Source organism: Quercus lobata, chromosome 5, assembly GCF_001633185.2.
Source record: "Quercus lobata isolate SW786 chromosome 5, ValleyOak3.0 Primary Assembly, whole genome shotgun sequence".
Lineage (NCBI taxonomy): Eukaryota > Viridiplantae > Streptophyta > Magnoliopsida > Fagales > Fagaceae > Quercus > Quercus lobata.
Window position 1 is genome coordinate 13,065,257 of NC_044908.1, and position 17,514 is coordinate 13,082,770.

The 17,514-nt window shown below is 34.5% G+C and overlaps 3 protein-coding genes across 3 annotated transcripts; 1 reads left to right on the forward strand and 2 right to left on the reverse strand.

The window, feature by feature from the left end:
• Positions 1 to 203: 203 nt before the first annotated feature.
• Positions 204 to 698, reverse strand: LOC115989979 (uncharacterized mitochondrial protein AtMg00310-like). The gene has a single exon (XM_031113841.1). The coding sequence runs from the start codon at positions 696 to 698 to the stop codon at positions 204 to 206; it is 495 nt and encodes a 164-aa protein (XP_030969701.1).
• Positions 699 to 2,391: 1,693 nt separating this feature from the next.
• Positions 2,392 to 3,177, reverse strand: LOC115989980. The gene has a single exon (XM_031113842.1). The coding sequence runs from the start codon at positions 3,175 to 3,177 to the stop codon at positions 2,392 to 2,394; it is 786 nt and encodes a 261-aa protein (XP_030969702.1).
• Positions 3,178 to 10,805: 7,628 nt separating this feature from the next.
• Positions 10,806 to 14,608, forward strand: LOC115989981 (receptor-like protein 13). Its single transcript, XM_031113845.1, has 4 exons — positions 10,806 to 10,960; positions 11,236 to 11,310; positions 11,419 to 11,565; positions 12,393 to 14,608. The coding sequence occupies exons 3-4, from the start codon at positions 11,421 to 11,423 to the stop codon at positions 14,606 to 14,608; spliced, it is 2,361 nt and encodes a 786-aa protein (XP_030969705.1). The 5' UTR covers positions 10,806 to 10,960; positions 11,236 to 11,310; positions 11,419 to 11,420.
• The last annotated feature ends 2,906 nt before the right edge of the window (positions 14,609 to 17,514 follow it).

A 17,514-nucleotide genomic window follows, 5' to 3' on the forward strand; every position in this document is an offset into this window, starting at 1 on the left:
TCCAAGTTTGAGCTACCTGCACTAGAAGATGAATCACAGGAAACTAGCAATTTGTAAGCACTACAAGTAGTGAACATACCAGTCGGCGTGAACGCCCATGTAATTCGATCAACAGGACGTCGAATGCTCGAAGGAATTCCCAAGATAATCTCAGCTTCATGGGGCAGAAACAGTTGCTGTACAACCTCCATTTTCCATGCCACTCATTCTTGATCAATCAAAGAGGACACTTTCGCATCAGGAGCCAAAGATGGAAGGGGTGATATGACTGAGCAGTTAGTACTTCCAGGCAGCCACCTATCCTCCTTAATTCGCACAGCCTCCCCTGTACCAATGTGCCAAACCATCCCTTTTCGAATTACATCCCTAGCACTAATAATGCTTTTCCAAGCATAAGACCCCGAGCTAGAAGCTTGAGCTTCCAAGATAGAGCAATCCGGGAAGAAACGGGCCTTGAAAACTCTATGGCATAGAGAATCAGGATTATTAATCAGACGCCACACTTGTTTCGCCAATAAAGCATCGTTGAATTTTTCAATTTCTTTAAACCCCAACCCCCCTACTTCTTTGGCTTCACATAAACGCTCCCATTTCACCCAGTGGGTTTTCCGATGCTCTCCACCATATCCCCACCAAAATTTGTGAATTAATCCTTCCAGATCCTTAACAAGACCCTTTGGGAGTTTAAAACAACTCATGGTATAAGTTGGTATTGCCTGAATTACTGACTTGATCAGAACCTCCCTGCCCGCCTATGATAAAAGCTTCTCTTTCCACCCTTGAAGTTTTTTCCATACTCTTTCTTTAATATAGATAAAACTCTGTTTTTTTGCCCTACCCACCAATGCTGGTAAACCCAAATACTTCTCAAATTGGCATATAGCTGGAACACTCAATACCTGTTGAATCCGAACCCGCACCTCCTGGGGGGTGTTAGAACTAAAAAAGATATTAGTTTTCTCCCGATTAATTTTCTGCCCTGTACCCCTCTCATATGTAGCTAGAATTTCCAGAATTTTTCGACACTCAGCTTCTTTGGCACTGCAAAATAACACACTGTCATCTGCAAAAAATAAGTGTGATATTTTTGGGCCATTTCTGTAGATAGCTACACCCCGTATATGCCCCTCAACTTCAGCTTTAGTCAATAAGCTTTGCAAACCCATAGCACAGATTAGGAAGAGATAAGGCGACAGAGGATCACCTTGCCGAAGGCCACGACTAGGTTTGATATTACCAACCGGTTGTCCATTGAGCAAGACAGAATAGGATACCGAACTAATGCACGACATGATGAGACTGACCATTCTTTCCCCAAGTCCGAGATGCCTCATAGCACGCTCCAAAAATTCCCATTCGACCCTATCATAAGCTTTGCTCATATCCAGCTTAAGCGCCATTTGACCCACTCTCCCATTTGTTTTCCTCTTAAGATAATGCAGAGTTTCAAAGGCCACAAGCACATGATCCGAAATAAGCCTACCCGACAAAAATGCACTTTGAGATTCCGGGATAGCACTAGCTAGGAATTTTTTCAACCGGTTCACTAGCACTTTGGAAATCAATTTATAGACCACATTACAAAGGCTAATAGGGTGGAAATCAGCAGCTTTCTTTGGATGTTTAACTTTAGGGATCAAGGCAATAAAAGTGGAATTAAGAGCCTCTGGCACTACCCCAGAATTGAGAGCATTTAGGACCACAGATGTTACATCACCACCCACAATATGCCAAAAGGACTTATAGAAGATAGGGGACATACCATCAGGACCAGGTGTAGTAAATGGAGCCATTTGATCGAGAGCCCTCCTCACCTCATCAGCATGGAAATCTCGGCCCAGCAAGCTAGCATCTTCCTCAGTTATGGCTGGGTGAATACCACTCAAAATATCTTCAAAGCCTGAAGGATTTGATGTGGTGTAAATGTCCCTGAAATATTGCTCAAAAATACCACCCATTCGGCCTTCATCATCTCTCCACACCCCATCACTATCCTCCAAACCGGCAATGAAGTTTCGTCGGTTTCTTTGGTTTGCCCTACAGTGGAAAAACCGTGAGTTGCTATCTCCTTCCTTAAGCCAAGCATTCCGGGATCGTTGCTTCCACATGCATTCTTCCCTATTTTTCAACTTCTGAATTTCTTCCCTCAGCATATAAATTCTCCTCGGGTTAATTCGATAACAGCCACCTTCTTCAGCTTCTTGCAACTCGTTAAGCTTCTTTTTCAAGGAATTACGGACATGCCCAAAACTTCTTTTATCCCACACCTTCAAATTGAGTTGACAAGCCACAATCTTTTGTTGAAAACCCCAAACTGACTCTGACACAGCTTGCTCACCCCAAGATTCTTTAATCACAGTTTCACAAGATAAATCTTTTAACCACATAGCTTCAAATCGAAATGGCACAAGATAAATCTTTTAACCACATAGCTTCAAATCGAAATGGTTTACCCTTTCTATAAAATCGCCTGAATTCAGAATCCGAACAAAGCAACAGCGGCTTATGGTCAGAATGGAAAGCATCTAGATGATGAATGCGGGAGGTGGGGAATTTCAAGATCCAATCAATGGTTGCTACACCCCTGTCTAGCCGAATCCAGGTATTTTGATCACCCGGTCTACGATTACACCAAGTGAAAGGGTAGCCATTAAAACCCAGGTCTTTCAGTCTACAGAAGTCCAAAGCATCCCTGAAACTCTGCATTTGTCGCTCCGGTCTATCCAACCAACCTAATTTCTCATCAGCAAACAAAATTTCATTGAAATCACCTAAACACACCCAAGGCAACGATGAATGGTGGCTTAAATCTCGAAGAAGAGACCAGGAGTTTTCCCGGCTAGCTGTATCAGGGTCTCCATAGAAACCTGTGAAACACCAGGCGTCATCCACTCCATGGTTAATAATAGCATCAATATGTCGATTGGAAGAAGATTGCACATCCACATCAACATCAGATTTCCAATACAAAGCAAGGCCACCACCTGAATTAACACAAGGAACAAAGAAAAGATTAGTAAATTGAATCCTTCTACCAACTCTCTCTAAAGCAGATTTGTCAGCTTTGGTTTCCATTAAGAAAACCAACTTGGGATCTTTTGTAGTTATTAGGGCAACTACTTCATCCTCTGTCTGTGGGTTCCCAAGCCCACGACAGTTCCAGCTAAGGCAACTCATTGTAACCGGTGGTGCTGGAATCCAGCTACCACCTTAGAAATTTGGCCATCCTCTTGACTGCCATTGTTCATGCATTGTTTTTTGCCCTCTAATTGCACATCAATCTCCATACTCATGCTACGTTTGCCAAAGTCATTTTTTTCTGCTTCAAAACCAGACGCACTTCTCACTTTATTTTCCTGCACATATTTTCCCACCTCACGGGCTAATCTCTTCCATCCCCTAGTAGATTGTGCATTATTAGTAAGGTTGGTAGAGCTGGCACACAACTGGCTTGGTTGTTTAGTATTATTCCCAAGTGTACCCATGACTTCAATCCTCTCCATAGGTTCTTGGTTACCCATTGATTCCTCAATTGATAGGTTGACTACATTCCTCTCCAATTAACAGCTTGACATCCCGATAGCTCCTTATTCTTGCTTGTCGCCATGTTCTCATTACCTGAAGTATAGTCACGGCCTGCCTCTGCTGTTGTGGGTGCCACGGATTTTTCTGCCATGGCTTGCTTCATTCCATCATTGCCCCTCAGTCCGACTGAATCCGAGCCTTCCATGGAGTTTGTTTGGGACGAGTCCCCACCCGTGTGATCATTAGCTCGGGTCTGCCTTTGCTTCTGCCTCATCCAAGGAGCTTGATTGCGAGCCACCCCCGAAATCACAGCCACCGTTTTCCTTGTAGGTCTGATTGCATCTGCCCTTAACCAGTCACCATACTGTTAATCCTCTCTACTCAAATGGCCCATACTACGCAACCACACCTCACAGTCCCTATCCCCATGACCAACTCTCCCACACCAATAACAAAAATTTGGGAGGCGCTCATATTTTAATCCCACCCAACCTACTAACTTCCCATCGTTCCAAAGCTTGCAACATCGTGGTAGAGGCCGAGTAATATCCAGCTTGAGTCGCACTCTTAAAAACTCACCCCCCGTTCCATCATCCTCAGGATCAGCAACCTGTATCACAGTGCCCAGATTTTTGCCAACTGACTCACCGGTTTCCTGAGTAACAAGAGCAACAGGTACGTTATGAAGTTGCACCCAAAAAGTAGTATACATGTAGTCAAGCATCTGCGCCGATTCGGTATCAACCGCTCTCTGAAAAACCACCAGGTTTTTGTCACACGACCAAGGTTCAAATTCCAGCACCCGTTCCATGTCTAAGATGTCTTCAAACTCAAAGATCAGAATATTATCACCAACGTCCCAAATCTTGAGCTCTCCAGTAGGTTTCCACAGAGGTTTAAACGTGCGAGCCACGGCATCGACATTCAACACCCTTTTTGTGAGAAACTTTCCAGCCAACCTATGGACAAGAACCTCCTGTTGTCGTGCTACCTCTGCCCCATGCTCTTCTTCCTCCAACAGAGAGAACCGTACCCACATCTCTTCTAACCCAGCCATGATTCCATAACCAACCAAAGACAAAACAAAAGCACCACGTAAACAGACGTTCACAAACCAGTCGTCCTATCAGTCCCAAAAGAGGCTGAAGGGTGATAGCAACCTAGACTAAGCTAGGTACAAAATTCTACAGGCGGCGTGGAAGGGAAAACCCTAAACCCTAGCAGCCAGAGAAACTTTTTTCTTACTCCTTTTATTATTTCTAGTGGAGATATCTAAGTTCCCAATCTCCTTTCTTCTAATTATCGAATTATTTATAAAACAAAAATAAGGAAAGAAATATATGTATGATTGAATTATTATTATTATTTTTTTTTTAATTTTTTTAAGAAACATTGTATGATTGATTAAGGCTGTAATTGGTGAATACATTATTTGCTAACATATTAGGCTATAATTTAGTTTACATTTATTATGGCTCTTAAAGAAATAATTCTAAAATAATATACATGTATTAATCGTTATTAAAATATTTAATTTTCTTAAATTGAAACAACTTTTGCTATGGTATTCACAATTTTGCTCATCATTAATAAACGCCTGCAAAATTTTATTACGTTAACATTAAAAACCTATCCGAGTTACAAAGACCACCACAAACCGGCCAGGTTTGACTTGGTTAGACTAGATTTTGTGTATAAATGGTTCATTTAAACACCCAGCCCGATCTAAGTGTTAGTTCGCTGGATTTCCAATCTGACCGGCCAGACCGGTCCAAGTTTAATATAATATTTTGCTATGGTATTTATAACTGCAATATCTCCTCTATCATTTATTCTTTTGCAAATTCTTTCACTTTGTGCAGAAGTGGGTAATGTGTTCTATTGAATCTTTTAAATTACACAAATCACAATCTCTCGTTTCAACTAGGTGTTGGTCATATCTTTCCACGTCTTGTCGTGTTTTTTCTTTAGTAATCAATAACATCCACTGATGATTCTTCAATAATGCCTACTAAAAGTAAAAGTCCTCCATGCAATATTTTATTGAATAAAGTTAGAAATATTCCATAAGATTATTCCGCTGCACTTGATTACCCATATAATTTATTTAACTGATACAAATGCTTTTCCGTTGCATATGTTTTAGGCTATAATGTTACTTAATTTCGTAAACTTGTCTCATTTTTTAGGATGTAAATGAAAACATAATTCAAACAGCAAATATTGCTTAATTCGGAGAGTTTGAGACAGCCTATATTTAGGATGTGTTTTTTTTTTTTAGTCATAGTGGGTCTCAACTCTCAATCGCCTGATTCTGAATGCTCAGGGTGTTTATAGGCATTTTGAAGGAAGGAAGACTTGAGTATCAAACGGCATCGGTTAATGATGAAAACATGTTATTAAAGCAAACGGTGTATATCGTCAAATGCTTCAAATTTACACGTGTGCACATGTACATTAAGAACAGTGTTGCGTGGCTTAAGTGACTCACGAGAAGATCACATGAGGCTTATAGAAGTTTTGTTAGTATAATTGGTCAAATGTAAAATTAGTGGAGTCTGTAACAAAGCCGTTAGCTCTGGTTTTGGGAGTTAGTGATATTTTCCCTTTTCTTTTAGTCTTGGATTAGTGTATAAATAGAAGAGCTTAATCATAATATAATTTTTTTTTCTCTTGTTCAATATATATATATATATATAGATCTCAAATTCTATTTAGAGAGTGTGACTTTTCACATGATATAGCTCTGATTTTGCTCATCTATGACTTCCAACATTAATACTATTGCTGCAATATGAGCACTTTTGACAAGCAAGCTGCTAATCAATGGCGGAGAATGCGTCTAATCCTTCCTTCATAGTGATGATAGTCTCCCAGCACATTGCTAGTAACACAACCACTTGTTGGAGGAGAAAATTATCCAACTTGAACAAAGATCTTTGATCATAGTATTGATAGCCAAAAATAAAATCAAATTTGTAAATAGATCTATTCCTATTCCAAATTTGTCTTCTCCATAGTTCAATTCTTGGACCACAGTTCAATTCATATAATATACATTCTTCACATACTAAAATCAATATTTATCCCAAAAAAAAAAAAAAAAAACTAAATGAAACATGTCATAATCATCAAAATTAATGGATTTGTACTATACGGATTTGTAAGGTCGACTAATTTCATATAAATTACTAAACTAGTATGGTTGTGTCCCTTGCAACATATCAATCGATTCCTTGCAACATTTCAAATATTCGTCCTAATTTATCATGTGGTGGAGGGGCGGCTCCAAGACCAACCCGGGGTTCAAATGAACCCCCTGACTTGGTCCCCCAAAAAAAAAAAAAAAATTATATATAATTTATTTTGACCCTTACAATAAAAATTTGAACACCCTAACTTTAAATTTTTTGTTAAACCCAATTGATATAAGTTTGAACATGATCCTTGGTTTTTCTCTATATATGTCCGATCAAGTATTTTGATAAGTGCTCTACACATTTCCAAGTCCATGAAATCTTTTACTATTTACTCTAATTCCAAGAGAATGATAGCATGCATATTTTAAAAACTATACACTTCAAAAGTAAAATTTTATTATTGAAGTATTATTTTTCTTAGCTTCACACTTACTCTCAAGCCCAAACCCTACTCCTAAGTGTGTTACTATTCTTATTTATTTAATAATTTTTTTATTCAATTGATATAACTTATAAATATAAATTATATAATAAGTTATTATTAATTTGATAAAAATGTATGATTAGTTATTTAATTTTATTCGTTTATGCATCCAATGATTGTTGTCTTAACGATCTTTCGAATGTTAATATTTTTTATGATTATTGTACAATATAGTTGTTTTGTATATAACATGAAAGTTATATATATAGAAAAAAAAAAACAAAAAAAAATAATCATTTATTTTTTACTCACACCTCCCCTGCGAATAAATTCATAGCTCTGCCATTATTGACCCCTCCAAATAAAATCCTAGAGTCGCTACTAGGTCATTTTCACGTGGTTAGACAATTCTAGATGGTAAACAAAATTTGAATTCGCAGAAATTTCGCCTCTCTTACTTCTTTTCCACTTCCTTATCAATCATGTCTCCTTTTATATTTTCTGTCCCACTGTCCCCTCATATGAACTTTACTTTTTTGTTTATTAATTTATGTTTTTTGTCATATGATTCATTGGTGTGCGCATGTATTGTTGTATGATCTTTTCAATTTCCTTTATATCTCAAATGACACATTTTATTCTTTCTTGTGAAGATACTTAAGTTCTAAATCTCCCTTCTCCTAATTATCGAATTATTTTCAATAACTTTTTCTCATCATTAATAATAAAAAACTTCTTGAATTACAAACTATTTAATTAATCAAAATAAATGTCAAAGTAGCATCATTTTTCTATGGGCTTTTTCATCAGTTGGCCCCATTATCTACAAACAGAGGGAGGGTGAGAGAGTTTCTTTTCCGCTTTCCATCGAGTTGGCAAGGAAACTAATTTTCTAAGTAGTCATTAGCATTATTCTTTTGATTTAAAAAAGAAAAGCAGGCCCATTAGTCCCTGGTCTCCCAACAATCAGCGAAAACATACGCAAAGGCAGAACAAAACAGAAAATGCTTTTCCAGTACTTCAGTTTAGACCATATGATAATAAGACTGTTTTCTCTAGTACAAGTTTTCGTAAAAAAAAAAAAAAAAAAAAAAAAAAAAAAAAAAAAAAAAAAACGTAGAATATGTTATAAAAAACAGAAAACAAAAATTGTAGCATGGTTTTAGGAAACTTTTATTTGAGATAAGTTGGGAAATTTTTTTTTTTTTTTTTTTTTTTTTTGAGAAACACATATACTACGTTGTTAAACACACATAATTGATTCCATTAATAACTGCAAACAACTCAATTTTAAGGAAGAAAAATGAACATTGTAAATTATGACTTCTACAACCCAATCTTTCAAACTAGACTAAAGCAAGATGCGTGACATTAACGAATGATTTTGCTAATAATAAATTCCTTTCACCAACCCGTTGGAAAAATTGGATCTTTTGTAGAAAGAAATAGATATAAGCCAATTACAAGTCATCATGTCAACTGTCATGCAAGCCGGTCTTGAAAATGATATTATTCACTAAACTGAGCGATCGATCCTAAATTCGCATATTCTAATACCACTAAATTGATCCAGTGGGAGACTGACAAACAAGCAATCACATGGCAGCAGGAGAATGTGAAGTAGAGGAGAATAAACTTGAGACTGAAAGAGACTTGAACCATTTTTATTAATGCATTTTTTTTTTTTTTTTAACTTTTGTTGAAACCATTTAGGTGACAATTAATTTTGATCAAGACTACTATAAATTTTAGAAATAAGAGGATCAAAGTGAAAGTTTACTAATCCTCAAGGAAGTTTTCATTATTTTCTCTAAACTTTTTCTATATAATACCCTTGACCTGTGAGATGTAATAATTTCTCCCTAATCTCAATCTTTTCATTAGTTGCGGCACTTTCTGTTTGGCTTATCACTTTTTTTTCTTTAATAACTTCCCACGACACTCAACTTCAAGGCCTTTATTTAAAAGAAAAACAAGTTTTAAGGAATAGAAGAAAAAAACTTAAAAGACTTAAATTAATGGGACCCATATTTTACCACAAAATCATTTTTAAAAAATTACTTAAGTACTATACGATAGAAAACCTTGAAGTTTTCTCTATTTTTTTTTTTTTCATTTTTTGAATATTTTATAGCTTTAAATTCTTGATTTTTATTATACATCCAAAATTTAAGTACTTAATTTTATAGCTATTAAAGAGGTTAAGGAATAGTCATTACAGTCATCTTAATAAAGAATAGCTATTCATAAGGAATATATATTCATTGTAATAGAAACTCAACCAAACAACTAAATAGTTATTCTTATGTATTAGCTATTACATTACATGATCTATTACAGTATACCAAACAAGCCTTTAGAGTTTGATTCATATGCTTATATATAAAAGTAATTTTGAACAGTAAGTTGTCAACATATATTCTTTTAAAACACAATTGATAATCTAATTTGAATTTCACATTGTAGCTTTTGAAGTGATCGCCCCCCCCTCCCAAACACACCCCCCCCCCCCCCCCCCGGGCGGCGCGTGAAAAGAAAAGGAAAAAAGAAAAAAGAAAAAAAGGAAGTGATATTGAGAATCTTATAAAGGGGAAGAGGGGAGTGAGATTTTTTTTTTTTTTTTTTTTTTATACAAGATATTACTCTAGCCTAATTTAAGTGTATATGTGTATAAAGCTTCCTCCTAGAGACTTGAACTCCGACCCTTGCCCTCCCACGCTTCACACCCCACAAGTATTTATACTTGTAGAGTGACTACTTAAAAAGCCTCAACTCTTAAAAGGGTAGTACAAGGCTTTCAATGTGGGAACTTACCTAGTTAATATTTTTTTTGATAGATAAACACACAAGGGTAGAGGGAATTTTTTTTTTGAAAAACTTACAATACGATACACACCACAAAATGACTTAACTCTTTTTTTGTTTGTTTACAAGTCAAAAGGGCCTAACTCTTTGAACATGTAACGCAAATAATTATTTTAGTTCACCTTTGGTTATTGAATAATTGCTTTACACATTGTATTTAATTTATTGCTTTTACTTGTGTGTTATGATCAGCAAACCAGTTCTCAAGAACACGAAATGAAGACAATGACTTCCAATCGTTACAAAAAGTTAATAAATAAATTGTATTTTATATCGTTCATTACTTGTATTTTCTTACAAATAAATGTTTGTAAAATTATATTGTAAATTGTTACTTATTTCAATATTTTCCCTTGCTCATGCTTTCTCACTAATTGATAATTGCTACTATTACCGGTGCTTTATCTTTTCTTTAACAGCTACTACCAACATTGCAACATCTATAACGTTTGGGCTTTTGACATAGCCTTGGTCTCTGACTCTCTGTCTTCATAAATAAGAAAGGCATATACAATTGTCAAAAATTCATATTTATATGATAAGAGCACAATCATAAAACTTCGCACTAATCCAAAAAACAAAAAGGATGGATAGGGGTGTGTGGTAATTAATGACTGTTCCAGAAAACATATTTGATTCTTTATAGCTCAATTAATCAATGCATTTTTTTTCTTGTTTTACAATTATGTGCTAAGGCATAACATGATGTGACACTTTTTCCTTTTTTTTTTTTTAGAATGACTTTCTGCATTTCGTTGATAAATTTAGCAATGGATTTTTTTTTCTTTTTCAGAATCTGATTTCTTGTCTAAACTGAGAAAGCTAACACACTTAAATTTAGCGGAGAACGACTTTGACAATAAAATTTTAAGATCCTTGGGTGCCCTCCCAGTTCTCAAATCTTTGGATTTAAGTTGGAATAATCTCTGGCCTCTTTCTAGCAAAGGTACGTGTATATCTGAATTTTCTTCGCAAGAATACCATGAAAAAGTTTACACAAAACTGAAATCTAATAACCAATATTTACCTTTATCAAAATTTACTCTCTTTCGATATATACAAATGATAGTAGTAGTATGCCTTCAATATTCAAAGAGCATTTTAACCGAAATTTGTGTCCATTCCAATATAGAAGTGTTTAGTTCTACTCGATCTTTCTTCTGTACTATTAGTTTCAAGCTTATATATGAAATTTTGAATATCTCTTCACCGGTGATGTAGAACTGGTTTATCTAAGCAACTTGGAGGTCCTTATCTTGCAGAATTGTAGCCTTAATGGAAGCCTACCATTCAAGGGTAAACATTCCAACATCTATTTTTATTGATTTTCCCTCAATTAATCTCCTTAATGGAAGCCATTTTAAATACTTTCTCCTAACATACTGTCATCAATTTTCCTGGTAGATATGGCAAATTTCAGCAGTTTGGAAATTTTAGATTTGAGTAGAAATGATTTCACTGGAAGCATTACTCCATATATCAGAGCGTTTTCTTCTCTCAAGGCTATATCATTATCTTATAATAGACTCAATGGAACTTTAGACACTTCAGGTGAGAATCTACTATGAAATCAGTCATTTACAATTTTGATTAGGAGTGTGAGAACAATTGAAAGAGAATGGTTAGTAATTTGATATAGATCAATCCTTATTTACTGCAACTTGGAAGCATAACATTTGACCATCCACTTTTTCTGAATGTAGAAATTATTATACTCCCCTCTTCTCCCCCCCCACCCCCCCCCCCCCCCCACCCCAAAAAAAAAATCATTTTAATCCCACAAGACCGACTCTACCCTTTGTTAATTCATAATTGAGCCAATTTGCCTAAGGCAGCCGTATAGAATAAGGTCCCATAATTTTGGCCCTATAGTAGTACAATATTATATTTTGTAACAATTTTAAATAAATAATGTCACATAATTATTATTATTATTTTTTTTTTTTTTTGAAAAGTGACAAAGCTTAGCCACTCTTTTTCTATTTCACATCTAAACTTATCTCCTACCTAAAATCAATTATAACAAAAAAATTAGGAGCATTAGACATAATATCAATAATAAATAAGTTTTTAACAAAACTTGAATACAATTCTTCTCAAAAGAAAAAAATTGAATACAAAAATTTAATTAGTAATTTTACATCTAAAAAACAATAGTAACGAATTTGAAGTAAAAACTTATAATATAGAAATTTATATAAATAATATTAAATTGATATCGAAATATAAGAGAATATTTGACTTAAAATTGTCTTCTTAAGCTTCAAATCTTATTGAGGCAATAGCGTGATTTCGTATATTAATTAGGTTGTGTTGTTGATTCTTTCGATGGCACAAGTTTAGAATAGACACCACTAATCTTTTATTTCTTTTGATAGGGTTTTGTGTGCTGAAGAAACTTGAAGAGATAGAGCTTGCTAGTAATGGCTTTGAAGGGATGCTTCCTCCATGCCTAAACAATTTGACATCTCTTACGTACTTAGATATATCTGGCAACCGGTTAAATGGAAACTTGTCTTCATCTCCAATAGCCAACCTAACATCCCTTGAGTACATTGATTTGAGTTATAATCTTTTTGAAGGTTTATTCTCATTCAGTTTATTTGCTAATCACTCCAAGCTTAAGGTGATTCAATTTTTGAGTGATAACAACAAACTTGATATAGAAACTGAGAATCACAGTTGGGACCCTTTGTTTCAATTAAAGGTCTTAGTACTGTCTAATTGTAATCTCAACAAGCTTACTGGCAACTTTCCTAAGTTTCTCTTGAACCAACACGGATTGCAAGTCGTTGATATCTCTCATAGTAAATTGAATGGAAACTTCCCCATATGGTTGCTTGAAAACAACGCTGGACTACAACTGTTAAATCTTCGAAGTAACTCTTTCACGGGCGAGTTTCATTTGCCATCAGATCACTACATGAATCTTCGTTGGTTGGATCTCTCAGAAAATCACTTTGATGGGAAACTTCAAGAAAATATCAGAAAGTGGATTCCAAAATTAGAATATCTAAATTTATCCCATAATCAATTTGAAGGTAATCTTCCATCCTCAATAAGTGACATGAGTAATTTGTGGGCTTTGGACTTGTCCTTTAATAATTTTTATGGAGAGGTACCAATGGAATTGGTTGCTAATTGCACCTCCTGGGAAATTTTGAGGTTATCTAATAATAACTTTCATGGTGAAATTTTCTCAAGGCACTTCAACCTATCCTTGTATTCTTTAGAATTGCAAAATAACAATTTCAAAGGCACTCTTCCAGTTATACCCCTAAAGGTACGGCTTCTCCTAAATATTAGCAACAACCACATGACAGGTACAATTCCTCTATGGATAGTAAATCGTAGTACGTCACCACTGTATGTTGTTGACTTGAGTGGCAACTCATTCGAAGGCCAGATTCCATGTGGACTAGCTTCATCTGAAGTAATAAACATTTCTCATAACTTTCTTTCAGGATTGTTACCTTCTTGCTTGAATCTATGGGATGTTAGGCACCTACAATTGCAAGGGAACAAACTGACAGGGTCATTACCAAAAGCTATTCTCAATTCATCATCTCTTGTGACATTGGATATTAGAGATAATCGCTTTATCGGTAGCATCCCTGATGAAATTGATGGACTTTCCAACTTAAAAGTGCTTTCGTTAAGTGGTAATCATTTTGGTGGTGTGATTTCAAAGCAGTTGTGTCGGTTAAAGAGGATAGGTATAATGGATCTTTCTTGTAACTCTTTTTCTGGGTCAATACCGTACTGCTTTAACAACATATCCTTTGGGAAGCTAGCTGCTAGAGATTTTGTCTATACACCTAGTGCTTCTTTTTATATAAATGGTTTTTCCTTCCCATATAAATCTCTTCTAAATAGGGATTTTAAAATTGAAGGGTCATTTTCGTACTTCTATGAACAAGTTGAGATTGAGATTGTGACGAAATATAGGGCTGACTTGTACAAGGGTCTCAATCTTGATATCATGTCTGCAATGGATTTGTCATTCAACAAACTAATAGGTGAAATCCCACCAAAGCTAGGACGGCTATCTTCACTACATGCACTAAACTTGTCTCACAATCAGTTGACTGGTCCTATTCCAAAATCGTTCTCAAATTTGTCTCAATTAGAGAGCTTAGACCTTTCTCACAACAATTTGAGTGGACAAATTCCTTCAGCATTGACTGATCTGACATTTCTAGCAGTTTTTACTGTAGCTCACAACAACTTATCAGGTAAAGTTCCAGAAATGAAACAACAATTTTCAACATTTGAAGAGAGCAGCTATGAAGGAAATCCATTTCTTTGCGGTGCACCACTAAAGAAAAGTTGCCTCAATACTGATGAATCACCTCCATCATCACAAAAATCTTCAGAGACAAGTGACGGCAGATGGTATGAAGTTGATCTTCTAGCCTTCTTTACAAGTTTTTTGGTATCTTGCATTATTTTCTTTTTGGGTGTAGTCAGTGTTCTTTATATTAATCCTCATTGGCAGCAACGATGCTTCAACTTGGTTGAGGATTGTATGTACTTGTGTTATTTTTTTGCTTTAAATACCCTAAAAGAGCTGTCAAGCCGTATGTGTCATTAGATGTACTTAATTTCTGTAGAAACCTTTTGTGATAGTATTGATAAATACCTATGTGTATGGGTATGTTTGGTTTTGAATAATTGTTATCATGCTCTGTTATGAAACAAGGAGCTCACTTGCAGTACTTTTTCATTCGTATTGTAATTATTGATAAATACTTGTGTGTATGGGTATGTTTGGTTATGAATAATTGTTATCATGCTCTGTCATGTGTGGGTCTGTTATAATTTCATTTTAAAATAATTCGTCGAGAAAGTTTTTATAAGGGCCATGTGAAATTTATTTTGTTGTATATGATATTATTAAAAATTAGAAACATTAGTTACAATTATATTATATGTCATGAGGGGAAAAAAAGCAAACAATGTAAAATCATAAGAATTATATAATTATTTCATTGATATATGAAGAATGTGAAATATGACTTCAATGAATTAATAACTATTTGATTACCAATAGCCTGTGGCCTAAGGATTGCCTCCTTCATTGTTGGTTAAATTTCTATGGTTTGAATCCGTCCACCTTAACCTTAGCAAAAAATAATTATTATTTAATTATCATTTAACTTATCACAATTGGATAGGACTAGGAGTAAGTTCAGATCATAAATTTTCCAGCAAATTTAAATTATTCTTGTTTAGAAAAATAAATGTTTGGCTATATTGTTTTTGGAAAAATTGAAATTAAAAAAAAAAAAAAAGTTAATTTTCCATACAATTTCTCCGGGGTTCAAGTTAGGTTTTTTAGACCCCTTGATTTTACAGCAAAATTATCAACTTCAAATAATTAATCTGTTATGAATTAATAAGTGGAAAATAATCTCTAAAAAAAGCCTCCTCTCTCTCTATTTTTTTTTTTTCCTGTTGACTAAAGATAGTTTTTTTTTGAATTATTTTTTTTGATGCTGTCAAATACTAGAAAATATGAAAAACTATCTTTACACAAAGTTTTCCATTGAAACAAACAAAACGCTAGATTCAGAGATTGATTTCTAGGTTAATTGCCACAGATTAAATATGTCACCAACAAAGTAATAAAATAGTAAATTCAATAAAAAAATAACATAAGACAACAATAGGGTGACCCAACAAAACCTATGAAACATATCGTTTCACAGTAATAATCTGAAGGGATTTAACCTATCAATTCCAAGGTAAATTGATGCACTAGAATAGAATTGAAGTTTATACACTAGACTTAATCCTAAATCTTCCATTTTAAAAAAAGACTTAACCCTAAAACTCTCCATTTGTGACTTTGAGGTTTGGACAAGCAACTTTAATCTGCACTATGACAACAGTGTTGATTGTTAGTGGAGGCTCAGATCAACTCTGAAAAACTTAGGGTTTCTATCTCTCTAACCTCTTTATAAGTCGGGCTTAATGGGCCTTTATATAGACTCTTCATTAAGGTTACAAAAACTAAAAAACCCACATGTACAGTCAACTAAATAAATCACATCAAACCTGAAAAAATTGAATTTGCAATTCTTGATTAGCTGAACTTCAAATCAAACAGGGGTCGAACTCATCTCTCGATCAATTGAACTTGCAATCAAACTTACAAAAACTCAGTTTTCTTCCACAAATAACTTTCGTCTTGGACTCATAATTTTACATTAAGAACTCAACAAAACTCAATCTTTTTGTCATTGGTTACCAACACCTAATCCGTTGGACCTAACATGTCATACTTGTATCTTAGATTTTCTTGTATAGTTTTAGAAAAGATAGCACTATTTTTCATGTATTGAGTAATTGAATAGCCAATGTTTTCAGTGCAACTAAACACCAAAAATTGGTGAAAATATTTTCTAAAAATATTTTCAATGGAAACAAACACAAACGTACGGTAAAAAGGGATGATGGGATAAATTAATTAAAAAATTCATTGACAAAATTTTAGAGTGCGTAGCCTTGTAGGGATATGGATCCTCTCCGTTTCAAAGAGAAATGGAGAGTATCCATTTCATGGACAAGATCTATTTAAAATAGATCAAAGGTGTAAAATGTGTCAGCTTAAATCTTATTACTCAACTCATCAACATGAATGTGGTTTTTCCTAAAAATAAAAAATAAAAATAACTGCAATTAAACACATTACAGGTTAACGTTGTTTTACATAAAAACCCGAAACATTAGCATTATCGTTAAGTTCTAGTTTTTTCGCTAAAAGCTATTAGGTATGGTGGTGTTGTCGCCATTGGAGTTGCTGGTAGTGGTAGTGGTGGACTTCTGCAGTGATGGTCTTATCCTCTGAAACCAACCGCTAACCTCTTTCGATCATGACGCCTTTGTCAACAGTGGACTTGCGTTTTTCTTTCTTTTCCTTCTCCTTAGGGCCTTTGGCAGAAAACTTCACAGTTTTTGTTTTTGTTTTTTTTTTTTTTTTTTTTTTGGCAAATTACAATTTAACCACTTATGGTTTGGATGAAATTTAAGTTATTTATCTATGGTTTGAAATTTGACATTTTACCCACATGAGATTAGCTTAGTTAGGGTTCCGTAACCCATCTTTGTTAAAAACATGACTAGATATGTAATTTTGTTCCACTTTTATGTATCTTTCCTTCAAAAAAAAAAAAAAAAAAAAAAAAAAAAAAAAAAACATAAAAAAAACATAAAATACAATATCAAATAAGATAAAATAAAAAATAAAAAATTCATCAAAACACTTGTATCATGGGATTTCAAACCACATGTAGACAACTTAAATTTCGGTCAAACATTGAAAATACATGTGAGTGAAAAAGTGTGTAGAAATAAGAATAATGTTGTTTAAACATTGAAAACTATTGTTTAAAATACACTACCAAAACCCCTTAAATTTCTGCCGCTCACAAATCATAAGTCCTAAGTTGTAATTGCTATTTTTATTTTTTAAAACTAACCAACGTTAACCTTTTG